The 26060-nt window shown below is 43.6% G+C and overlaps 3 protein-coding genes across 4 annotated transcripts in view; 1 reads left to right on the top strand and 2 right to left on the bottom strand.

The window, feature by feature from the left end:
• Positions 1-8118: 8118 nt before the first annotated feature.
• On the bottom strand, positions 8119-15973 carry LOC111664120 (alpha-N-acetylgalactosaminidase-like). 2 transcript variants are annotated; one of them, XM_023418593.2, is made up of 9 exons: positions 15835-15973; positions 13892-14048; positions 12684-12824; positions 11803-12014; positions 11592-11686; positions 10415-10576; positions 9943-10140; positions 9686-9826; positions 8119-8990 (listed from the first exon to the last, which is right to left on the bottom strand). In XM_023418593.2, the coding sequence occupies exons 2-9, from the start codon at positions 14044-14046 to the stop codon at positions 8799-8801; spliced, it is 1296 nt and encodes a 431-aa protein (XP_023274361.1). In that variant the 5' UTR covers positions 14047-14048; positions 15835-15973; the 3' UTR covers positions 8119-8798. The 2 variants fall into 2 exon arrangements, with proteins under 2 accessions (XP_023274361.1, XP_023274362.1); XM_023418594.2 differs by having other exon boundaries at positions 15843-15966.
• Positions 15974-17631: 1658 nt separating this feature from the next.
• On the bottom strand, positions 17632-21325 carry LOC111664139 (uncharacterized). Its single transcript, XM_023418613.2, has 2 exons — positions 21187-21325; positions 17632-19898 (listed from the first exon to the last, which is right to left on the bottom strand). Exons 1-2 carry the CDS (start codon positions 21308-21310, stop codon positions 18406-18408), a joined length of 1617 nt encoding a protein of 538 aa, XP_023274381.1. The 5' UTR covers positions 21311-21325; the 3' UTR covers positions 17632-18405.
• Positions 21326-23178: 1853 nt separating this feature from the next.
• Positions 23179-26060, top strand: part of rrp15 (ribosomal RNA processing 15 homolog) — a 4193-nt gene continuing 1311 nt past the window's right edge. The window contains exons 1-2 of the mRNA XM_023418601.2: positions 23179-23308; positions 24983-25290. Of these exons, the coding sequence (XP_023274369.1) occupies positions 23269-23308; positions 24983-25290 (348 nt within the window). The 5' untranslated portion in view covers positions 23179-23268. The remainder of the gene's footprint in view (positions 23309-24982; positions 25291-26060) is intronic.

The raw sequence follows: 26060 nt of genomic DNA, 5'->3' as shown, positions 1-26060 counted from the left end.
GTCCAGTTGATCTGTATAGGCAACTAATTGTCAGATAACAAAGGTAACATGTATAGAGCCCAACAGCATGTTCACTGATCGATCAGAAATGTGTGTGTTATTGTATTCCTGAAACAGACACAAGTCCCTCCTTGTTATCACAGGATACACCTCCTTTTGATCCTGTTTGTTTGCTGCATGAGCATTGACAGCCATGTGTACGTGAATAGATAACTAACTACTTACAGTTTTATACCTTTAAAGTGTATGAAAATTTCATGTCTCCGCAGCCTGGTGGCAGAAATATTGGTCCCTGCCCATTAAAACCTGGATCAGCCCTTCAGGCTTTGTGGGTCTGGAGTTCAATAACAGGCTTGATGTGGTTCACCATGCACTGCAGTTTGGCCTGAGCTGGATCGAGGCAGGTGGCTCTGACTTTGACCTACTCTCAGCTGCCAGCAGGCAGCTGACGACTTGGCCCGATGCCATCCACACACTACTGCTGCTGCAACGTGCAACTGTTCATGTAGATGCTCAACCCGAGCCCCAGAAAGGCAGATAGAGGACTGGACTGGGTGGTGCTGGTCGGAGGGTGATTCCTTTTCAGGATAACTACTGCGGTTCTTTTTCTAATTTCATATAGGAGATTTTTTAATGAGAGTTTTGGTTTGTAGAAAATGGACCAGTCTCTGAGCTAGCTGCTTTGACCACACTCATCTTGGTGTCCTCAGGTCTGGTGTCGATGTTGGTCAGAGCTGTTTTCCATAATGATTTTTTTTCATACTGCCACAAGTAGAAACTAAAGTCACGCACATGGGGGTTTAAAGGTATGAACACACCCACCTATTTAAAGACTTACTGCTCCAAATTTGCCTACACTGCCAACTGGTGGTGACATGTTTATACTACATCCTGTTCAGTACAATGGTCTGACTCCAGGCATACTGTACTGTGAAAGACTGCATCCTTCTCCCGAGTCATAACTGAGTGTAATCTGAATGCACACACACACACACTGCCGGAGAAGTTTTTCTTGTCAGTGACAGTGTTTTCTCCAGTGATAGATCTGTTTAGAAACAATAGAGAAGTATCTGCTCCTTAAAACTTCAGAGCGTTTGTACTCATCATGTCCAGAAACTTTCCTCAGTATCAAAGTAACCCATTGATTATTGTCTGTGTCCCTTTCCACAACAACATCTTCCAGCTCCTCCTGGGAGATCTCAGTTCTGTTCTTAAGCCAATTGAGATACCTAATCCCTCAAGTGTGTTCTGGGTCTTCTCCAGGGTCTCATACCAGTTGGATGTACCTGGAAAACCTCCAAAGGAAGACATCCAGGAAACAGTCTTATCTAATCCCTGACCCACCTCAAATGGTTCCTTTTGACATGAAGGAGCAGGTTCCTCTGGATGTCTCAGCTCCTTATCTCAAAGAGTGAGTAGTAAACTTACTTCAGTTGATTGCGCCTCAGTCTTACAGTCATTACCCAGAGATCATGACCTCAGCTGACGGTTGGACGATAGATCGACTAGTAAACTGAGAGCTTCGACTTCAGGCTCAGCTCTTCAACAGTCCAGTATAATACCAACATTACTGCCCACACCACATAAATCAGGCAAGAAATCCAAGGTTTCTGGGTAGACATCCACAGCCTCAGACCTGGAGGTGCTGACTCTGATCTGCAGATCTGCAGAAAGCTCCATTTCATCCTGGAGATCACGGTTTAATGAACTAACAGAACAACATCAACTGAAAGGACCAGAAGCTACTCTGAGGGCCCAAACTGGACTCTCTCACACTTGCCTGCTGTCTGGCTAACAATACACCAATGCATCCATGGCCCAATGTGTAAAGGTTCGACCACCAGATGTTCACTGACAAGCTCCCCTCATGGGTCTGACTCCAGGGGTTGAGCCACAGATACTGCAGCTCCAACACCACCCAGATAGCATAATAAATCTGGCTCATAATTGGGCCACATACTTATCTTCCTCTGGCCCAATATATGCCCGGTTCCACGGCTCAAATCAGGCCTAGATACAACATGATTGTTAGATGCTACTTCCACATCTGGACCAATTCTGGTGCACACACAGAAAGTCTTCTGGCTGTCAGCCAATACTGGAGGCCAACAGCCGGAATCTGCCCAGATGTTGCAGTATATGGGCCAGACGCAGTCAGAGGTCCCAGGCATATATTCGGCCATTTCATTTTGCTATCTGGGTGATGTTTTGTCCAGGGTCTGTGAACTGATCTCAGTCTGGTCTCTCACCTGGAATAACTTTACCTTGGAAGACCTCACTATGGACTAATGCCCCCAAGAAAACAGCTGCTTGACTCACAGGGACAGACAAAGCTCTGTACTGTAATGAGCTGGTGATTCGTATATCCCTAACACCCTCTTCTCTCTATTCATAGACAGACATTTGTCTGTCTATGAATGGTGAGTGGTGTTTTGGAAACCTGGAGATACAGAGGGAAACCTTAATTTAGAATTGTGTTGCACTCTTTTTCTTTTTTCACTGAAACTGTTCTGGAACATATGAAGAAGAAAAAACAGCTGTGATTTTAAAGTTTGATGTTATTAAAGTGTTAGAAGTAATGAGCTGATCATCACAGTCAAAACACACAACAATTACAACTAATGATGAAGGCATCAGTCCAAGACATATGAGAGATAAATCCATTTAAAACAAAGATACACATTCAGAGGTAGATATGAGATCATCTACAACCGTTACCTCCTCCTCATATTAGAGACACTGTGACGTTAACAGCCTTTTAGTCTGGGGTGGCTGTGTCTCAGTTATGTCTAGTTAAGCGTGTAACTGGGTTGTGCAACGTTACTGCTTATATAACAGGTCATTTAAAATGGCTAATTGGTTTGGTCGTGTACGTGCCGATGGTCAAGTCCAGAGTGTTAGTTTGTGTCAGTGGGTCGAGACTCTGAGAGACCGGTTCATGAACAAAAACCAGAACACCCTGGCTCGTCTAATTACAGATCAGGTGATGTCCGTGGTATTGGAAAATCAATCATCAGAAACAAAGAGATGACTGTGACACAACAGCTGAAGAACATTAAACGATGATGAGAGAACAAGAGATGATACCTGTAATAATAATCAGTCATCTTCATCTCTTCATCTCTACCACCCACCATACCTTTGACCTGGTCACTCTGTGTAACCAGGGGCAACAGTTACTTTTCATCTGTCATCATGTCACATCCACAGCAGTGAAAAGCAGCAGAGCCGTTCGTCTTGCTGCAGCACTCACTCATGGTGAATCTGACCCCAGACCAGGCCCCTCCCTCCCTCCTGATCCCTGAGACAGCAGATCAGCGGGGGTGGAGGGGTCACAGGGCAGGGGAAGCTGCTTTATTAGGGGCATGAAGTCTAAATAATGGGCTGGATTAGTTGCAGATGGCAAGGTCGCCCCAACTGATCTCATGCAGGGAAGTTTTGGATCTGAACTCAGTGATCTGCCCATAAACATTAGAGACAGTTTCAGAGACACACAGTGTATGAACACAGAGACAAACACATGCTCTGCAGCTAAACACATATAGACCAGGGACAGGCTCCCGCACCTGGGACAAGCCCCCCACCAATGTGTCCTGTTCAGAGACCATAAGACCATACAGCCGAGGGCCGTGGTAACCAGGGCTGGAAAGATCATAAAATAGAACCAATGTATCTGGTCGCTGTTTATAGATTATAATGATGATGAATAGTATTTAAAAAAAAAAAAACAGTCCAGTCAGTCTCTGTTTATAGATTATAATGATAATAAATAATAAAAATAACCAGTCCAGTCTCTGTTTATACATTATAATAATAGTTTATAAATAATAATAATTATAAATAATGGAATATAACCTCAGTCTCTTTGGCTGGGCTTTTTCTGTGGAATTATCCTGAAATTACTTAAACTATGTGTCCATTGTTTTCCCACTACTTTTCTCTCTCACCTGTGTGCAGTTTCCTGATCAGCCCAGTCAGTATAAAGTCAGTGTTTGTCACCTGTTGCTCTGTTTAGTTTCCTGTCTTTAGGTCTTCACCAGTCTTTGGCTGCAATCAAAAAGTCTTTTTTTCTTATGAAGTTTCCAAACTGAGTGAAATGAGCTGAAGTCTCTGAGCAGCATCATGATCAGAGCTGCTCCACTTCTCTACATGATGAGGAAAGGAGTTTCAGTGCTTCCTATCTTATCTCCTTTAGCCTAGGAAACACTGGACCTCCCTTTATGAAAGGAAAGGAAGTGCTGTCCCACAATTCCTTGCTGCAACAACATTTAAACACCGTTGTAGTTACACCACAGCAGAGACACGTAAATGTAGAAACAACAGAGAACAGTTTTGACACGTTTGTGACACGATCAAGAACTAGTGGACGAGAAGAGAAAGCTCGACCTTCTCTACTTGTACTTTGTTTCATGTTATCTTATTTCAACATTTCAATCCTGTTTGTTTTGTTTTTGTGTTTTAAACTTTAAAATAGGATTTATCATCCAAGTGTTATAAATAAAATTAGTTGTCTTTTATAAATAGTCCTTATGAATTTTCCTTCATATCTTTCCTTGACCTCATGACATTTTCCATGGAGGTCGAGGAGAAGTGCTTAGAGAGGAGATTATTTAGACTTTTCGGCCGCAGTCTTTGTGTCTGCATTTGGTCCTTCCCCTAATGTTCGTGGCTTCTGCCTTGATTATTTATGTCAAATATAACCAGTCCACTCAGCTTGTTTATAAATAATAATTTGCTGTACATGTTTTATTCTACACTAAATAAGGATTTTGTTACAGTAAACAGTGACAGACGTTCCACCTCACCTCACCTCCTGACATGTTGGTGTCTCTGTCTAAAATACATTCAACAGAGGAAATTAGTAGAATATAAAGGAGACAGACCTGTTTTTTAAAGTGTTACAGATTCACATTCATACACACACTCTAAAAATGGTCCTTACACACAGCAGAATCACTATCCTCTGAGAGCAGCTAAAATAACATCAGTTTACCAGCAGCTATTTGTGGAGCGGGTTTATTTGACCAGAGGAGTTTCCCCTCCGAGGCTCCGAGTAAACACAGAGCGAGGCAGAGCACCGAGGTGCCACATCTGTGGGCAGCTGGTCCGACCTGAGCGTCCCACTGCAGCTGAGGTTCCCACACTGGAGGTGGACAGGTGGTCCACAGTCACACTGACATTAACTGAAACTCATGAAATCTTCACATATCTCTGCGCACATGTTTGATCAAACCTGTGAAGTCCAACTGAAGAAATGTTGTTTGTTTTCCTGCAGTGACTGAACCTCCTACTCTGACGTTGTCCAGTGCAGGTACAGTTTTAGAACTGAATGTCACGGTCGAAGGATTTCTGGACCCTCACCAAACACAGTCACGAAGGCGGAGAGATGCTTTAATAACAAAAACAGGTTTATATGCAGATGTGTAGAAAAAAAATGAGGTTCAGACAGACAATCCAGACTCTGAGAATCCAGATGGAGGCAACTAAACCACAGAAAAAAACACAGGAACATGAGGAATGAATTGAAGAAACACCAGAGGTCTGTATTACTTCAGGTTTAACTCCTATGATGGTGGTTCACCTCTTACTGGGGTAAATCACCATGGCAACATGCTGAAGTGCTAACCTGCTCCAGACCAGGTTAAGTTCAAGACAACAGATCAACATGTGTAAAGTCACCAGCTGCTGACCAGTCGCTCCTCTGGACCATTACATCGCCGTTGGTCGAGGATCCTGTGGAGCTCGGTGCCAGATCATGATCCGGTCTCTCACCAGGTTAGAGAGTTCAGAGACCGGCTTTGTCTTTCCATGACAATTCTTTATGTGAAAGACACGAGATAACCTGCATGTGTCAGCTTCATGAGCCTTACACCGTTAGTGCGACGCAGTCGGTCCCAGAGACCAGATTGCATCATGTTGTTGTGTCTCTGGTAGTTTTATGTGTGTTGTCCTGCTCCCTGGACCCTGCCTCACAGTCCATAAAACAGGGCGTTTATAGCAGGCAGACATTAACCTGTGTCACTACCTGATCCATAATGTCAACCCTCATATGTATGATAAATAATTAAAGGTCATTTTCCTTTGGTACACATGGTAATATTCACACAGAACAGGAGTCACAGTTGGAACATGAAGTCCTTTTTAAAAGCACATTGATGCCACATGGACTGTCTTGCTGTAAACCTGTGCTATTGTTATTGTAGCTGACTGGAGATCGTCACTGCATGGTCACCAGCACTGAGGCACAGTGGTCTGGATCAGTCTGTTAAATGTAAGTATTGGGTTTCAGCTCAGTTCAACAGCTTACGGTACAACTGTTAAAACCACAGGCCTTAAAACCTCAAGTTTCTGTAAAAAAAAAAAAAAAAAAAAAAGAAAAAACAACGTTACGTGTTGTTTAGGTTGCCAGGCGACAGGAGCTGCACTTTCAACAGTAAGGGCAGGCACAATCCTCTGTAAACCTTGACTGACTCATTTCAGATTGGCCTTCGCGGTCTACGAATTGGGACACAGCTTACTGTGCACTGTATGACTGTGATCCTCTTGGTCTGGAGGTGGAGGCTACAGACTGAAGGGAGAAGATTTCCCTCTTCCTGTAAATTCATCAGGGTCTTCCTCAAGGGACTAAAGTGACCTCTAAAGCTCACTGAGCTCAGACACTGTCTCATCACCAGGGCTCTGCACCTGAGATCAGCTGTTTTGTTTTTTTTATCAATAACTGTTCTACAGCCCTAACCATGTTGTTGTAACCATGACAGCGAAGGTCCTCTAACCTTAACGGAATAATTATGATACTTCCTTTTTGAACCAAACCAAACTGTGACTGTTCACTGAGCTTAACCACAAGCTGATTATTGTTTAGTTTACTGACGAAGAAGAATCTTTACAATAAAACAATAAACATGCAGAGAAAAAAACTATCCACACACACACATACAAGTACACACACTGGAGCAGTAGCAGTGGGGGGGGGGTTGCATGCCTTGCTGAAGGGACCTTCAGGAGTGGATGTTGATGGAGGGAAAGCTTTACTTAGCTTTTGCCCCCCCCTGAGCCACCTGGGTGCAGATCTGAGTCCGGGACTCGTCCCCCCCCCCCGCCTCTCTCTTCTCTGACAGTGACTGTCAGTGACGTGTGGGCCGTCAGGACGGTGGACTGAGAGCCATGTGATCACTAAGCAGACAGTGCACGTGATGAAGTCCACCAGTGTCAGTGTGGATGGACAGTGAGTGTGGGCAGTCCCCATTCATTGGTGCATCAAAGCCTCTTTGTAGCATTAACACACAATAGGAGACTGAAAGTCAGACTGTGGTTCTCTGAGCAGCTGCTTTCTGCAGGGCCACAATCGGCCCCTTCATCTGATCCCAGGGGTCAGGAAGGATCGTCCTGTTGGGCCCACAACAAAGGACTTCCACACAAGCTGTCAAAGCCAAATGATGCCCCCCACCTCCCCACCCCTCCTGCAACATCAGCAAATGGTCGCTCTATCCTGTAGTCATTATCCAAATGTATGTGAAGACACTGGTCAACTGTGTGTGTTCTCCACAGCTCTGCTGACTGCAGGGTCGGTCAACTGTCACTGTCCGGCTTTCATCTCATCCTGCCTCACGTTGTGATGCACCCGGTTACACTAAGTGCATCTTGATTGGAAGTCTGTCTTTCCATAGCACATCATCAGTTTTCTCAACATAAAAAACATTGTTCCCACTGCCTCTTTATTCACTGGAGCTTACATCATCCTGTAAACACAGGACTGAGACTAACGTGCTCCTGAATCTGCTTTGACACACAGCCTCAAATTCTATCTCCCTTCCCTGTCCTTGTCCAGTCTCTTCACAGTCTTCACTGGACTGTTCCCCATCGTCACGTTCTCCAATAGTTCCCTCATATTGCCACTGAGGGGAACCAAAACTCACCCCCTTGTAACCAAGGAACCTCTCATCATCTTCTTTACCTTTTCCACCTGCACTTCACTGCTGCATCCTATTAACAAGTTTCCATCTCCCAAAACTCATAAAAAAAAACTCCCACAGTAAGGAACAGTGTAAGAACATCGTTCTGGACCTTAACAGGCCGTTGTTGATGTTCCTACAGAATATTCAACACCTAGGCCGACACTTTTACCAGTCCTGATGAGTTTAATCAGAAAAAAAAGTCAAACCAAGTCCAAAAATATAACCAGTGTAGCAACATACAATTCAATCCTCCAGGTTCCATGTCCTGGGCGGGACATGACACTTTATCTCACCAACATTACACACATGAATGCACTTGAGCTTTATCTGATCTTCTATGTTAATTTGAACATGTTTTAAATTAAAAAATGTAAAATTAGCTAACTGAGTTATTTAATTATAGTTGGTGGCATCTTGTTTACCCCTCTGTGTGATTTTTGGTTTTGGCCAAGTTGCCATATATGTTCCTCCATGTGTCAGTTTGTTCAACTAACACCTTGTTCAGTTGTCATAGTGAGTGTAGTGATATTCTTTTAAAGATTCACTAAACTGTTTTCAGCAGGTTCAGAGATTTTCTGCCCCTATCATCGCTGAGGAACAGTGTGTTCACAGTCAGTCGACCTGAGTCTGAACAACCTGTTCAAAGGTCAGAGGCTGTTCAGTCTGACTGTGACACCACAGATGAAACATGGATCCTGAGACACAAACAGTCAGTGAAGGTTTTAATCATTTTGAGGAAAAAGCTCAATAAAGATTCAGAGAAAATATCTGTTAATTGATAAGTGGAGATCAGGTTGGTATTAATTGAGTCTGACAGTATTTCGCAGTCCCAGCTCAGCCTCTTCATAACACTGAGCGATGATCAGGTCCAGCTGGGTGGACTCTGGACTCTGAGACCCTCCTGTGGACCGTGTCAGCCTGTGATGACCGTGGGTAGACGTACCACATGACTACACCTGAGGGGTTGATGGAGACCGTGAACTCTGTGGTGACATTCAGCCCCGTCACCGTGGAGTCAGTGAACACGTCGTAGGCCTGCAGACAGGAGAAGGTCACATGTGACGATATGAAATCATGAGTTTAAGACCTGAACAGAAGAAGAAGAAGAAGAAGAAGAAGAAACTCACATTCTTAAGATGGAATATCAATATGTCTCTGTTCTCAGTATTTTATTTTACACTCTGATAGGAGACGCGTCATGACTCACTAAGCACAATCCCAACACCACACCGAAGAGGTGCATGCTGGGTAAATGACCCTGCCCATTCATATTCATACATCATCATATCTTACTGAGTCATCATGTATTATTCTGAGCAGTCTCAAAGTCTGAGATAAGATTACATCTCCAGGTGACCTGGTACATTTAAACTGAAAACACAAATGGTGCGTGATGATCAGCTCTGATTGGCTGATGGTGCTGCCTTTCTTCTAAAATAAGAGCACAGTGTTATTCAAGACCAAAGAACCAATCAGCTGTGTGAGAATCTGTATCTTCTTCCTCTACATCTCTGTTCTCTGTTTCTCATGTTGATTCCACATTACATTTCCTCCGGAGCATCTTTTCTCCTAATATGTTTCCAAGCAACAGTCCAGCAGCACATCTCCACACCACAGAGGCTGGAGCCACAATATGTTGTTTTTTCTTGATCAATGCAGAAACAGTCGATTGATTAATCCATCAAGTAGACAGATGAACACACAGGTGAGGACACAGCCGGCGAACAAACCTCATAGTTTCCAGCTTCATAGTTGAGTTTATCCAGAGAGCAGTGGTAGAGGAACGGCATGTCTGTCCTCAGGCTCAGGAACACAAGGCTGCTGGCTGAGTGAGACAGAGGCCTCCAGTACACCTGAACACGACTCTTCTCCTGCTCACACACACACACACACACACACACACACACACACACAGACATATTATTTCCCTGTTAGTTTACCGTAAACAAGCTGATGTCTCAGTGATGATGATAATAATGATGCTGACCTGCAGCAGGCGTCGTCCCTGGATACCCAGGGGGTCCTGGTTGATGGCGATGGCCACTTTGTTCTGCAGGATGGCCCTCGCACTGTTGTCCAGATTTCGCAGGTCATTAGACATGATCAGAGGCGCCGCCATGATGGCCCACAGAGCCATCTGAGAGCGAGCCTGGTCCACGCTGAGGCCAAAGTTACCGATGATCAGCTGAGGAGAGAGTCAGAGGGATAAAGGGACCGGGGTCATCTGCAGTGAATACATGTGACACAGAGGAGTTGACAAGAGGAGGGAGTACACGTTACTGCAGATACACCAAACTGACATAAACAAGCGACCTGTGAACCACATGACTGCTGTACACATGGTTCATCATGGTTTACTGGGTGCTATGAACCCAGATGGTTTGGAGTGAGGTCACCTTGGTTGTGAAAGCTCCCTGAGAGACAGCGGTTCTGATCAGTTGTGTTTGAACCAACCGTACCATGTCAGGGTCATTCCACCGCCCGGGTCCTGCTGCTGGCTGCAGATCATCCTGGTTGTTGGAGAACCAGTTGATGATTCCCTGCACACTGTCCCAGGAGTCCTGGATATCATCGTAGTTCCTCCACAGGTGACAGATCTCCCCCAGCAGAGAGTAGTTCACCTGGTGGGAGCAGGAAACATAAAGGCTCATTCAGTCAACATCAGTGAATATATTTAAACTAAAGACTGAGAGTCCATCGTTTAAAACTGTATAAAGTATCAGTTCAGACCAGCTCCACCTGCAGCAGCTACAACAGTAACAAGCTACTGAATCATCAGTGTGTCACTGATGATTCAGTATTATAGATGTCAGATATAATCATGTATCAAATATAATCATAAATTAATCAGAAACCAGATTGGGACTTTGACTTTAATACTTTAACAACATTATAGCTGCTGACGCTGATGTACTTTGACTTCAGTAGGATTTGTATTTTTATTGTATTGGTCCTTTTACTTAAGTGAAGAAAGCTGTAACCATGGTAACAACAACTACACTGTTTACACTGTGTCAGGTTCAGGTCAGGTTCAGGTCAGGCTTGGTTTCTGCTGTCTCAGACTGTGGTCCACTGCCGTGCCAGCAGACTGTACTTAGGCAACAGGCTGCTTTTAGCTAAATGCTAACAAGATGCAAACATGATCACAATAACAATGTTAACATGCTGATGATCAGCAGGTGTAATGTTGCCAAGACAGGAAAGATTCTCATGTTAAGCTTTCACATGATGCGACACCTGCACTCAGGTGTGTGATTACAGAGGAGGTCATGTGACAATTTTACAGCATTACATTGATAAACAGTCTTTGACTGATGTGAGGCGTCCATGTTTTTTTTTATCTTCACACACATCTGATACTTCTGATCAGAACTTTCCATGTCGTCATGACGACTGGGACATTGACACGAACATTTCACAAGAGGGAAATTAATTAACCTAATATGAGGTGAATGCAGCATTAGCATGTTAGCATAGTTTAGTATGTTAGCACGCTATAACTAACTAGCACTCATAAACTTGTCAGAGGAATTCTTTAGTTTCACTGCAGTAGTAATCATCCATTCTTGTTGCAGATTCAGTATTGACAGTGACTCAGCTCCTGGTCATTGTCATTGACACAGTGAGGACACTCACACTAGGGGGAAGTCCTCCCATGTAGACGGGCCAGCTGCAGGAGTAGACCATTGGTCTGCCTGTAGCATTCAAAGCCTTTGACATCAGAGGATAACCTGCGGGACATGAGACAAACACTGAGTCTATGGCTGGTCCATGATCTGCATTTCAGGTTTTCAGTAACGTCATTGAGTCACATCATCATGTTGAGTAGATGAGTCGATGCTCTCACCCAGCATCTGTTCCACAGGATTAGAGTTACAGCCGTCAAACTTCAGGTAGTCCACCCCCCAACTGGCAAAGGTCTGGGCATCAATCTCAATCTTGTCCAGTGTGGTCCCAGGGAATCCCATGCATGTGAGATAGCCCATGTCTGCATAGATGCCCAGCTTCAGTCCACGGTCGTGGACGTACCTGGCCAGTTTTGCAATGCCCCCTGGGAACCTGGAGGAAAGAGAGCACAGTCTTACTTTACTTACTTTACTTTACGAGTGAAAACATGAGTCCAGACTGTGACCCAAACCTGACTGTGTCTGTTCTGGTTTTACTGTGATAAATGAATCTGAGTGGAGACAGACATCAGGCCAGAGGAAGGAGAAGAGGAACCCTCTGAATAACCTGAGCTCATACAGTTAACCACAGCTGTTCCTGACCTCAGGGTCCAGACCAATAGATCAGAGGGTTTGAGCGATTTGATAAGTGGGCCAGATGTTCCTTAATGTTCTCTGATGTTTTCTGAGCCAGCAAACAAGCAACTGCTTATACTGCATTAGGTGTCTGTTCACACCAGTTTGTCTGCACCTACAGTCGACTCAGATCCTCAGGTTTGTTTCAGGAAAGCTGGTCCTGATCCATAAACTCCTGGTGAGGACGGGTCAGAGGTAGGACTGACTAGAGACAGACAGGTACAGGTACAGGTCTCAAATATCGTCCATCATCTGTCTCAGAACCAACAATCACATCTGATCAAACAATGAAACCTGCTGTTGAACATGGACTGAAGTGACTCATGATCCAGATCCTGTTGACTGGAAAAAGGTCACCTCAGTTTCTAATGACTCTGTAGTATACGATATTTTGATGGATCACAGACCCTGAGGTACGAGGACCAACCTGGAGGGTTCAGGCTGCAGTCTCCCCACTTTGTCTCTCAGCCTGGACATCCAGCAGTCGTCTATGATCACATAATCATAACCCAGCTCCTTCCAGCCGTCCTCAGCCAGCCGGTCAGCCATGTCTCTGAACAGACCCTCACTGTGGAGAGACGGAGGACAGGAAGGCAGAGGACAGAAGGACAGAGGACAGTGAGACAGGATGGACAGAGGACAGGGAGACAGGAAAACAGGAAGGCAGAGGACAGAGGACAGAGTCTGTCAGTTCTGTATTAAACACATTTACATATATTTTTGTCAGATTGTCGTCAGTCTTCACATTGTTGACTATTTGTCATGTGTTGACCTCAGTGTGTGTGAGTGTGTGGAGGGTAAATCATTGGCATAGCTCATTATTTGTGTGTGAACAGCTCCACCGTGTGGACACTTATATATCACTACACTGATTTCTGCCAGAGAAATGTAACTGTGGAACAGTGGTCCGAGTCTGACTCACTTCACAGTTTGAACACTTCCACAACAACAGGACATCGACATCATCATCATCATCATCATCATCATCATCATCATCATCATCATCATCATCTAATGCAGACTAAAGACTTATCGCCTCCTGGTTGTTTCCTCTGCCAAAGGTCTTTTTGCGGAACATTATGATGTCACAGTGATGTTGACCTTTGACCCTTTGGATATGAAATATTATCACTTAATTTTGCCCTTGTAGACATTGTTTTATGACATCACAGTGGGACAGAAGGAATGAAATTCCCTCTGGGCGTTCCTGATATATTGCATTCACAAGATCGCGAGATCACCGTGATCTTGACCTTTGACCTTTGACCACCAAAATCTAATCAGTTCATATTTGAGTCCAAGTGAATTTTCGTGTCAGCTTTGAAGAAGCTCCTACACCTACAGCTCACTCCAGGATCTGAAGATATTTAGATTCTTATAAATCATCAGTCCCATCAAGAGGCGTCTGATTGGTCACATCTGATCCGTCACTCTGCAGCAGACAAACACCCAGAGTCAGCTTTTCACTGCAGAATCAGAACTACCTCAGTGTGGTTTCCTGTCTCTTCTTCCAGCAGCTGTGACCTGGTTCTCTCTCAGTACCCGGTTTCTACCTCAGTCCCTCATCTCCTTATTGACGGAGGCTTCCATATGTTTACCCAGAACATCAGGTGGAAACCAAATCATGAATCATACCTGATGCAGTTCTCTGGGTCGTCCTTACAGTCCACGTCACAGCGAAAGCGTTCCCAGGCCATCCATCCCATTGGTGGAGTCCTCAGCAGTCCATTATCCAGTGCCACAGTCAGCGAGACCAGGACCAGGAGCCGAGTCACTGCCAGAGGCCCCATTCCTGAGAGAGACCAACATGCACAGATATACAGAGTGTTGACTGCTGACCTGCTGACTGCTCAACCTGCTGACTGCTCACCTGGATTTTATGTTTATGTTTTGTTTATGTTTTTTTTTTTTTAATTCAGCACAGGTATAACTATGGGTCTGTCTCTACTCTGTATTTTCTTTTTCTATTATTTATATTTATTTTTCACTTCTATGATTCATTTATTTAGTTAGTGTATATAATTTGGCAGAAAGTTCAGAACAAACATTTCAACCTCTCCTCAGCTGACATCTGCCTTCCTTTCCTTTCTCTCAGTTTTACTGTGAGTTTAACTGAGACACTGCAGCTTTCACACTTAAAGTGCCACCTGACTATTTCCAGCAGCAGATTAATCCACTGTTTTGTTTTTAGGCATTTTAAATTCTTCATTGTTTACATCCAAAGCAATCAGTCCTTCCTCCTTTATTTATTTTGCTGGCTCCGCTGCATTTCCTGGCCCAATACCGCCCCGTGTTGGTCACTGAATCAGTATGAAACCAGAGGCAGGACTGTGGCCTGGTTACACTCAGTAGAGCTTCAGTGCTTCCTATCTTATCTCCTTTAGCGTAGGAAACACTGGACCTTCTTTTATGAAAGGAAAGGAGAAAATGCTGTCCCACAATTCTTTGCTGCAGCAACATTTAAGTTAATGCCCGTTGCAGTTTCACCACAGCAGAGCCACATAAATGTAGAAACAACAGAGCAGCTGTTTCATGTTTGTGACACGATCTGATTGACTGAAGCCCAGATCCATATATATAGATGTATTCTCTTTCAAATCTGATCAGTTGAAGAACAAGCAGAGGTGGTTAGAGAGGAGATTATTTAGACGTTTTCGACCGCAGCCTAGAACTCAAAGAAAACCACATTTGGTGCTGGGCAGAGGGTCATGCTAGAGTTTACGCTTAGAAACGACAGTTTCTATATTTCTATATAAACAAACAGGAAGTAGTTATGGTGTGTGAGACCAGCACACGTCTCGAGGCAGAACGTTCACTGTCAGATGGATGAACTAACGCAGTTCAAATATTTTGCCCATGTCCATGAACATTCAGTGACTTGGTACCAGAACTGCAGCACAAAACAACACACAGGACTCCCATCTATCTCAACCAGAGATCCTGGAGTAGGTCCTATATATTATATATTATTATATTATAGTAATATTACAGCAACAACAAGAATTTTTATTATTTATTTAATTTAATTTATTAAGATATAAAAGGGTTTTTCACTAAAACCATCAACATACAGACGGAATGTCTGAGTGTAACAAACAAACACTAGGTACAAATGGTGAATCCATTTTTCACCTGGCCTGTGAGCAAATTACCAACTCACTGCCAACACTATGATGTGGTTGCCATGGCAGCAGACACAACGGGCAAAACAGTTCACAAGATTTAACTTATGAGCCATACAGTTTATATAGACTGAGGATGTTATGAGAACTATTGATATGAAAACACACACACACACACACACACACACACACACACACACATACACATCTACTTCTGTTTCCTTACTACTACATGAACTCTGTTCTCTGTTGAATATCTTGTACAGAAAGAAACTGTTACTGAAGCAGCTCTGTGAGACAAAGACCAAACCATGTCTACACACACTCACACTCACACACACACACACACACACACACACACACACACACACACACACACACACACACACACACAGACAGCAGTATCTGTCATTAACCAGCACTGTTTCTAAACATTATGAACTGACAGCGTCCTACCTGTTTACCTGAAGCTTCAGCTGCACACAACTCCTCTAAACTGTCACATGACCTCCCTCTCCTCTTCCTGGATCTTCCCCCGAGCAGTACGCTTCCCTCTTCCTGGTAAGGTAAGTGTCATGTGACTGCTTGTTGTCACATGATGAAACAGGAAACAGTAGTGATATGTTGTCAGTGGCATTTCCTTATTGTTTCAGTATCACTCTGCTCACACAGGAAACACACACACACACACAGTGTGTGTGTGCTGTAGTTAAACACTAAATCTCAGACTGGGAGAGTTGTGTTCATGAGCATTTACAGAGGCTCCAGGTTTGATCGTTTCACTTCCTGTATATTACTGGTGGATTGTCTTCTTCTTCTTCTTCTTCTTCTTCTTCTTCTCATTCTTCTTTCCTTATTCTTCTTCTCCACTTGCAGCATCACATGCTGCTTAACCATGAAAATCAGGTTCCACCACATTCTGTCTGTGTCTTATCTGAACATGTCCCCTGAAGGTGACTGAGGGTCACCGTGGGGTCACAGAGAGAACACATGAACCTCCTGTCTACCTAAACACACTGATGTCTGTCTCACCTATTCACTGGCTGTCAGATTTCAGACAGAGCCTTCTAGCAAAATCTGGAAGCTTAGAATCTGAACATCTTGAGAGATTTACATATTTTAAATGTAATGAATTTAAGTTATAACACAATAAGCCTTGGACACAGAAATGTAACAGTAGTAAAGACAATATTACAAATAAGGGAAACTGTGATAAAGGTCAGATTCCTATAACTATGAACACAAACACACAGATTTGACTATTCATATGATGTTTTTCTCCTCTCACTGGTTTCAGGTTTTAGAGTAGATGATGATGTCACAGACCTCAGTGCACCAATCATCACTCGGCAACATTTGAATAGATAGAACAGTAGAATAGACTCAGTTTCTTCACAATCTTTTCAATGTCCTGATGCTGATGCTGATGCTAATGATGATGATGACGATGATGATGATGATGAGGATGATCAAAAAGATTAAGTATTTACTCATTAGTGAAACCTCTGCTAGAGTAGAACTTCACAGGACGCTCCATGTGCCTCATTTTAAAGCTTCTGATGTTTCCCCTCTAAAACAACACACAACCTAAAATGACAACTTTATTCTCACAATACTATGACCTTCTTTCTTGTAAAATTATGAAAAATCCAAACTTTATTATTGTAATGTTGTGACTTTATTATTGTAATATTATGACTTTATTTTTGTAATATTATGACTTTATTCTCGAAATTTCAGACTGTCGTAAGATAGTATCTGCAGTGTTAAAGGAGCTGTATGAATGTGGTTTCTCATCAGAAGCAGGTGTTGGCAGTAACTTGAAGAGCTTATGGTGTTTACAATACAAGAGGTTATAATACTGTATGTCCTCTGAGCTGCTACTTATTCAGGACCCTACAGTATCAAAAAGTGACAAGATGGGCCAGAGCTAGCTGGTTAGCATGCTAACTTCAGTAGAGGAAAAGATGTGATAGACACAAGAGTTAACATTGGTGTTTGTTGCTGAACTCACAACCTTTCTTCTAGACTGGTAAGTAAAAAGCTGTTAATGCTAACGTTAGCTATGAACCAAAACTTACATATAACTCCTTTAAATGATTGAGAGCTAACTGGTCAGGACATCATTTCTTTTGACTGAGTCCTGTGACTGGGAACAAGTCACTTCAAACAGCTGCTCTGACTTCACCTCGGGCCCCGGGGCCTCTACACAGTGGGCCCACTCAGTAATTCATCCAGAACATAGTGAACAAATTAAAACAGAATAAAAAATACATTTATTTATTTCTTTAAAACATATTCAGACATTGTGTTTCAAGATTTTATCAGCTTCAATAGAAAAACACTGAATGAATATTTACTACAGCCCACGTGTGACACACAGTCCACCATTACTGTTTTCAATGTAGTGTCCTTCATCCTGTCTCCTTCATCCTGCCTCCTTCATCCTGTCTCCTTCACACCAGCACAGGTGTGTTTATTACTGTTCCCAACAATCTTTGCAGGTACATGACTGGATCAGTGGTGTTAGCTCACTGAGCTACTTGTGCAATTCAAAAGCAGTTTGTGATGCTCTCAGAATGAGTTTGAAGATCTGGGTTTGGGGATCAATCAGTTTGGTTTAAGAGCCGCGTCTGACAGGAAATCAAACGCTATATAGAGAAGGATTTGAAAAGATTTTGGCAAAACAGAGACAGGTAAACAGTGGAGTTAAGCTTTAAAGTGTAGTCTCTTATTATCCTGTTTTTCATCAAATCTTGAAATCATGAAAAGATCTGGTCTCAACACTCTCTGACTCTCTTTACTCTCAGCTCCAGGCTTCTCATCTTTAAGGAAATTTGTTGGGGACTATATTCAGTGGTGGAGTAATCCACAAACAGAGTGCTGGTTCAACTTGGCAGGGATTTGTTGACAAGAAGAAGATGTCTTTTAAAGCACACAGGTAACACAGTGTGTACACAGACACAGTGGCAGCTCAGTGCATTGACACACCTTCACCGTGGGTCTGGGGGCTCCTGGTGTGTTGTGTTAGAATGGATTGGTCATGGCGAACACGTACGCCACAGGAACCTGCAGCCCGATGTTGACAATGTGCCATTTTCCTATCACTAATGCTCCAGTCACCAGACCTGCTACCGTTCCCAGAGTTCCTGACCACGAGGACCACCTTCCTGCCGTGGCTGAGGCCGCACCCACCGACACCCCCGCCGCCCCCACCACCCCCAGCAAGGCCCCAGCTTTCCCTCCTTCTCCCAGAGCTGGGGCTAAAACCTCCACCAAGGCCAGTAACCCCCCTGACACTAAAGCTGCCCCTACTATGACTGTCACCTCTCCAGCAGCTCGCCTCACCAGCGGCCCCCCCACGGTGGCCCCTAACCCCAGCTGACACAGTTTTGCCACAAAGAAAGCAGCATTCAGGGCCTCCAGGGACGCCTGGTGGTTCATACGAGTGCTGATGATTTCTTTGGACTGATTCTGCCCCGCCGCATGCATCCTCATGGCCGTTGTCACAACAACCTGCTCGGCATGCAGGGTGAGCATGGCGATGACGAACGTCGCCAGCATTCCCATGCATCCCACCAACATCCAGAACTTAAAGTCCGGAGAGTTCAGGAGTAAGTACGCGATGACTCCGACCAGAGCCAGGAGCACTATGAGCACAGACTGGTGGCTTCCATAACCAAACATCCCAAACCCTGATGTTACTATGGCAACCACTGTCATCGGTATCCCCGAGAAAGCTAAGAAGTCCACATGTTTGACCACCACGGTGTTGATCCAGTCCTGGATGGTTCTCTGCTCCATCTCTGCCTCCTCACTCTCCATCCTCCTCCTCTCTAGCTCCTCCCTCTGCCTTCGCTCAGACGCCCACGTCGTCATGTCCTCCGCCCCCCCCCGTCTGCCTCCCTTCTCCAGCGTCAGGATCCTCTGCTCTACCTGCACCGCCACTCTCTGTCTCTGCTGAGCCTCTGTAATCTCTATCTCTTCCCTCTCCTTGGCCCAGACTACAGATCCCAGAGTGCAACAGGCCTCCCCTTGCTTCCACAGAACTTTAAAGACAAAGTGCAGCGGTGGTTTGAGCACAGTGAAGATGCTCAGCGCCCACAGAAGGCCCACCATCCCATAATTCTTCACAATCCATTCCACGGTTACCCCGAGCGTGGCCCCGCTGAGAGTGGTCCCGAAGGCCCCGGCCAGTCCTGCTGATGCCCACAGCCCAGCGGAGTGTGTGTGGGAGGGGCCGCAGGTCCTCGTGACCACGAACACTGAAGCTACAACTGCTGCCAGAATCACTCCAGCTACGACCGAGGTCATCGCCGTGGTCAGAGCTGTGGCTCCGATCAGGGTCCCCAGCCCCAGAGCTCCCACTGTCCGGACCTCCTCCATCACTGGTTTCAGTAGTTCTGGTGCAGTCATCACTGACATGGTCTGGTCCACTGGGTCCTCTGTGGCTCCCAGTATGCAGCCTCCCACAACTCCCAGTGCAAAGCCCACAGCTGCCTCCTTTAAAGGGCCCCTGGCTGTTGAGACAAGACAAGAAGAAAACTTAGAGTTATTTAGTGTTAAGTTAGAGGGTGGGGTTTCCTGCTCTGGTTACCTGGTTTCTCCCATTTAGTTTTCTTTTAGTAAACCTTTGGCTTGATAGATGTTTTAATAACTTGTTTAGTCTGATGTATTGTTTCATGGGTCTGACAGGTGTCATGACTGATCCCATCACTACACGGTCTCTTGTTGTTTGATTTCTTTGATTTGATTTGAAGGAAGTGAAGGACATTTAGGGTAAAGCCATCACAGATGAGTAACTCCTAACAAAATCTTTAATAAACTCTCCAACTTTAGGAAAACTATTAATCTGCCCTGACTTTCACTTTTCCTCCATTTAGTTAACGTGTTACATCCACATCACTGTTCTTTTACTGCTTTTACACAACCAACAAAATGTCAACAGGATGATCTTATTCGCTGAGAGGCTCATGACCCTAACGATGTGCTGTGGTTTGACAAAACGCTCGTTAGTAGATACAGTGTCTACGACCAGCAGCGGAGAGGCAGACCAGGTGACGTGGGGATCTTCAGGCTGTCTGACAAATGTGCTTTTTTTTTTGCTAAAGGAGATTTTCAGAGCGTACTTTTTTTTTGTACATTTCAATGAGAAATGTAAAGGTTTACAAAAATACATCAGTGAGATGAGATGAGAGAAGAAGCATCAGTTGATAGATAACAAACATAAAAGTTAATAACTGATGTTGTAGTAGGTGAGGATTTGATTCTGTAAAACCAATCCTCTGTTATATTTTTTTTTATGAACTCAAGACTTCAGACAGGAAGTTTCAGTAATGTAGCACATAATAATGGATTAAATGTGAAACCTTTCACTAACTGGACGAAGTTTGAATTTTGGTGTTAAATGATAAAGCTGAGTTCATATTTCTTCATTCAATGGGTTTACTGACTCTGCTGAGATGTGTGTGATGAGCTGCAGTCAGCGTCTCTCACCTGACTGGCTGATCTGGTTTAACCTGCACAGCCACCATGATCCCGCCACGATCCCTATCTGTTTACTCTGCATGTGACTCCAGTGAATGACAGGAACGTATGACTGGGACGGTCGAGGCAGAAACGAGGAATAAAGGGAAAGTAAATCTGAATACTATAACCGCCCCAAAGCCAGCAGACATTCTTTGTCTACTCAGCAGCACAGGAGGTGTAATCACACAAAGTTTAGTTCAGCAGTCACACACTGTAACTGTCAGACATGATCAGAGAGATGAATGAAAATGCAGATGTATAAAGAGGATGTGTGTTTACCCAGTCTAGTCTGTGCCATGTTGTTCTGTGACGAGCTGTAGACTGAAGAATCCTCCTCCTGGAGTCCTGTCCCACTTCTCCAGACCTGTGTCCTGAGTGAGTGCAGCGCACTGTGATCGAACATATGGCTGAAAGTGCTTCTTTTCCCTCTATATATGACAGCAGCTCATACAGGATCCACCCACTACCGGTCTGTCCTCTGTGTCCTCCCTCCAACTGATCCTGATCTCCTGGATCTCTGGTGCTCAGTGTCACGTCAGGCAGCATTCCTGTCCTGGTATCTGTCATCTATTGAGGTTTCTCCTCCGGCCCAGTCATAGTTAGACAAAGACCTGGACCCTGACAGCTCCCAGCGCGTGTAACTGATCAGAGCAACGTTTCAACAACAGTGATCTTTGTCAAATAGACATCACAAACAGAAACGAGCATTTTTAATTGATCACTCAGGTGCCTTAAGTCTGTATGACTGAGAGTCAAACTACTTTCGAAATGGACCAATCAGGACTGAGCTGAACAACAGATCAAAGCATGCCTCTATGGAGAAGACAAAAATAGCAAAATGTATCAGATTAAATATGTTTTTGTATTTTCTATTTTTCTTTTGATTTCATGGAGCAGAGGTTTGTGGGGTTGGTGTTCAGTGTTGGAGCAGGTGATGACAGAAGAGGTCAGAAAAAATGTCCAACTGTCAAAACTGGACAAGCTTCAATTTAACAGTTTGAAAGTTTAGAATTTGAAGTTTTTCAGATTATGACATTTAATTTGGCCAACTGCAGAAAAAGCCCATGGATCAAGCTATAAAGGATCTCCTGGCCCCAGCCATGGTCCCATGAAGAGGGAGGAATTTTCAGGACATATGTGAGTTGAAAATCTTTCCTGAGGCTAGGCTCTGGATTTGCATATAAATGAAGAATGGGGCAGCAGCATTCAAATGCAAGCAAAACTAGTAAATACACATGTTTTTGCAGCGGTCAGCAAACTGAGTCAACCATTTGCTGTAGCAATGATACTTACAGAATCTATAGCCTATGTTCTGAAAACTTGAGGTGACAGAGTGTTCACAGCCACAGCCTTGAAACTCAAGTCAGTCACCTCTTTGAATCGGTTCTGAAAACAAACTTAAATCAAGGAGCTTTTGAGATTTTGCTCTATTTTACTGACGATGACCTCATTCTAACAGATTTTTATTGATTGCAGTCTTGCTGATGAAACAGTAATTGGTTCTGTTTTTATTGAGTGTCCTGATGCTTGATTCTTAGAATTTTATGGATTTCCCTTTTGCATTTGGTTTTATTTGCTTTATAGCACAAATCATTTTAACTCTTTGCCTTGTCTGACCTTTAGTCTGACTTTGTAGAAAAGTGCTATAAATAAAGATTATTATCATTATTATTAATAATATTAGGGATAGATCTCCTTTTTTATCCCAAGTGATTCCAAAGAAATATTTTCAACAATTTGTCTACTTTATACTGTCATGAGTTTTTTTATAACTTGACTTTCCCATTTCTTTTAAACTCTGTAATCCTCTTATTAAGAGTCACTGATGTTTCAGTGGAGGAAAAATCCCATATGCTCCATCTGCATTGAATGTCATCAACATATATGACAAGAAATGTCATAATAAACATATTCGTCACATTTTTAAATGTGAAAACAAAATCATGCAAAAAGGAACATTTTATTGGAACTCACATTTGGAAGAAATTAACTGAAAAACCACTAGAAAAACCCATGGCTTTTACCTAATAAATAAACAAAATAATGTTGTATTCTTAACAAAGTCAAGGACGTCTGAAACAGTGACTTCTATAATGTCATGATATGTGGATCATGATGATAACTCTTGTTGTTTTTGTGGACATGCTAATTTATTATATTTATTATAACTGTATTATAATATTATTATATTATTATTCTGATTTAAATATCTCCCATGTTGTGTGTTGAGTGAGGAGAGGGAGGATGAGGAGGAGGAGGAGGGACGGAACAGGAACGGAACGGAACAGGAAAGAGATGTCCAGGAAGCGGAACCTTGCTGCTTAGAAGTCGTACCCCACCGAACCATTTTAGTGTAACTCCATGATGGCAGCTGTGGTGAGAAAACATGTGGAGATGTCAGGTGAGTTTGTGTGTCCTCGTCTCTGTTGTCTCCTCTGTTGAACGCACACAGGTGTGTGTCGCGGGTCTGGGTCTGAGAAACTGACGTGGTACAGGTGAGCTAGCTGCTTCCTCTGCTCCCCTGTGTGCTCCGATGCTAGCTTAGCGTTAGCTTAGCACAAGCACTGTTAGTCTTCATGTTGAGTTGAAGTGAAACTACCGCCACAAAACAGAAAATAAGTCGCACAGACACAACCGGAGGATCAGGTCGTGTGTCCCGCGTGTGTTTTTGAATAATGCTGCATTCAGTGCTCCTCCGATGGTCCCATTTCCCGGGTTGGGGAGTTGTTCTTCCGACGCCGGTGTGTTCACGTGCTGTTAGTCAGGATGTGTAAACAACATGTGCAAGCTATACTGTTAGCTTTGATTAGTCCAGTCCTCACTGTATTCCTCTGTTAGCTTTTCAGCTGTATCAGGTCCAGTCAAACAGGCTCCACCAGATATACTTTATACATGTTCAAATATAAAATATATTTACACTGTGACTTAACACATCACGGTTATTACTTACTGAGAGATGTGCATCCATGTTGCCCAGTATACCTAGTTAATTAATATTTTAACCAACAGCCAATGTCAGTCCGTCTTGCATTACTTGTAGATGATTAGATGATCAGTGTCTTCTTTTAAAACAATGTTCCCCATACTTTATCTGGACATGTCACGCAGAGGTTGCTGCTGGGAGTTTCATTTGGTGCATGTGTATATGAACACATGTTAACATGTACCATGGTTATCATTACCTGATTACTGTTCCTGCAGTTCACTCTGATGCTGTTTTTCTCCTTTTGTGATCAGAAGGATGGTTCAGCTTTAACCTCTTATCAAAGTTGTAAACATTGACACCTGCTCACACACGTAAAATGAGTTGATCAGCTCATACAATTCTGATGGTTCTGATTATTAGGATCCGGTTCTGGATTACTATCAGTCAGACAGTGTGTGGGACCCTGAGTTGTAGTCTATGAAGAGCCTCCTGACCTGGTTCCTCTGGTGTTCCCAGGGACTCAGCGTGTTGTAAAGAGCTGTGGTGATGGGGTCTGCTGTGGAACTAGCAGCCCTGTAAACAAACTGATGTGTGTTGATTTTGGGAGGGAGGCTGGTTCTGATGTGCTGTTACACTAGAGTCTGAAATCACTGAATGACTCCTGGTGTGAGTGAGACTGGTCTGTATTCATTCATTAAAACTCTGGCTGGCTGTGTGGGGATGATGATGATGATGATGATGATGATGATGGCTGACTTTAGGCAGGGTGGGGTGACGGCTTGTGTCAGGGACAGATTAGAGATCTTAGTGAGGATCCCTGAGACCTGGTCAGCACATGTTCTAAGTACTGACCCGGGTACTCCATCAGGACCAGTGGCCTCCTCAGGTTCACCAACCTGAGCCCACGTCTCACTGGGTGTTCCTGTACAGGGAGTGTGTGGGTGGAGGCTGGTGGAAGCAGTGTATCCAAGTTAGTCCCACTGACAGTCATGGTTTCTGCTCTTGTAGTTTGTGATGTGCTGTGTTCTTTGCCACACCTGCTGTGGGTTGTTGTCTGTGACATGATACTTGATTCTCGAGGCCAAGTAAGATGAAATTAATAAAGCTGAATAAAACATTTAAATACAAGTTTTTCTTTGTGTGACTCAGAGGACGACTCAGAGCCTCAGCTTGAGGACGACAGTGACCAGAATGAGTCTGATGGAGGGAACGAGGTGGACGGGTCCGATGATGGAGGGAGTGATGGAGGGAGCGATGGGGAGGAGGCAGAGGATGAAGATGGAGGAGAGGATGAGGAGGAAGATGATGGTAACACCAATGCTGGATGGGCTGAGGCCATGGCGAAGATCCTGGGGAAGAAAACCCCCGAGAGCAAGAGCAGCATCCTGGTGAAGAACAAGGAGCTGGAGAAGGTGAAGGAGAGAGAGAGACAGGAGCAGCTGGAGAGGAAGAACCAGGTGAGGAGCCCCACACACACGCACACACACTTGCATATATATATATATATATTTGGGCTGCTCGATTATGGCAAAAATCATAATCACGATTATTTTGAGCAATATTGAGATCAGGATTATTTAATGCGATGACTCATTGACTTTGGAAACACCACGCATTTATTCAACTTTAAAAACAATCAAAATGGAAAAACAAATTAAAAATTAGATAAACAAAAAAATAACTAATTTAAGTATGTGATATAAAAATTAATAAAAATAAATTAGATCATAATAAATACGATCAACTATGTTGTAACATTAGTGAACGTCCACAACTTTCTGAAAACTAAACATATATTCAGTTTATAAAAATGATGAATAAAAATAAATTGGACCAAAATAAATCTGATCAAATATGTTGTAGTGCACTGAACCAGCATTCTCAACAGTTAGGTGAACTATATTCAACATATTCCACTCAGTAACTCAGTCCAAGGAAATTAAAGGCTGGCCCATCTCTGAACCTGCAAACTGCTCAAGATGACGCACTCCTACTTACGTTGCTAACATACGCCAAAACGTAACCAGGAAGTGGATGAGGGGGATCATTTTTGTCTTATCTCGACTGTCTTGTTTTCATAATCATTGGAAGACAAAATTGTAAAAATAGAATTAGATTAATCTCCCTGCCCTAATAAATGTTTGTATATAAGGTCCCACAACTCACTGCCAGTCATGACAAAGAAAAAACATTACTGTTTACATTACTGAAATCAGCCCTGCATTAA

Source organism: Seriola lalandi, unplaced genomic scaffold, assembly GCF_002814215.2.
Source record: "Seriola lalandi dorsalis isolate HSWRI2012SDOR001 ecotype SW California unplaced genomic scaffold, Sedor1 jcf7180002054583, whole genome shotgun sequence".
Classification (NCBI taxonomy): Eukaryota; Metazoa; Chordata; class Actinopteri; order Carangiformes; family Carangidae; genus Seriola; species Seriola lalandi.
This window is presented reverse-complemented; position numbering and strand designations above follow the sequence as displayed.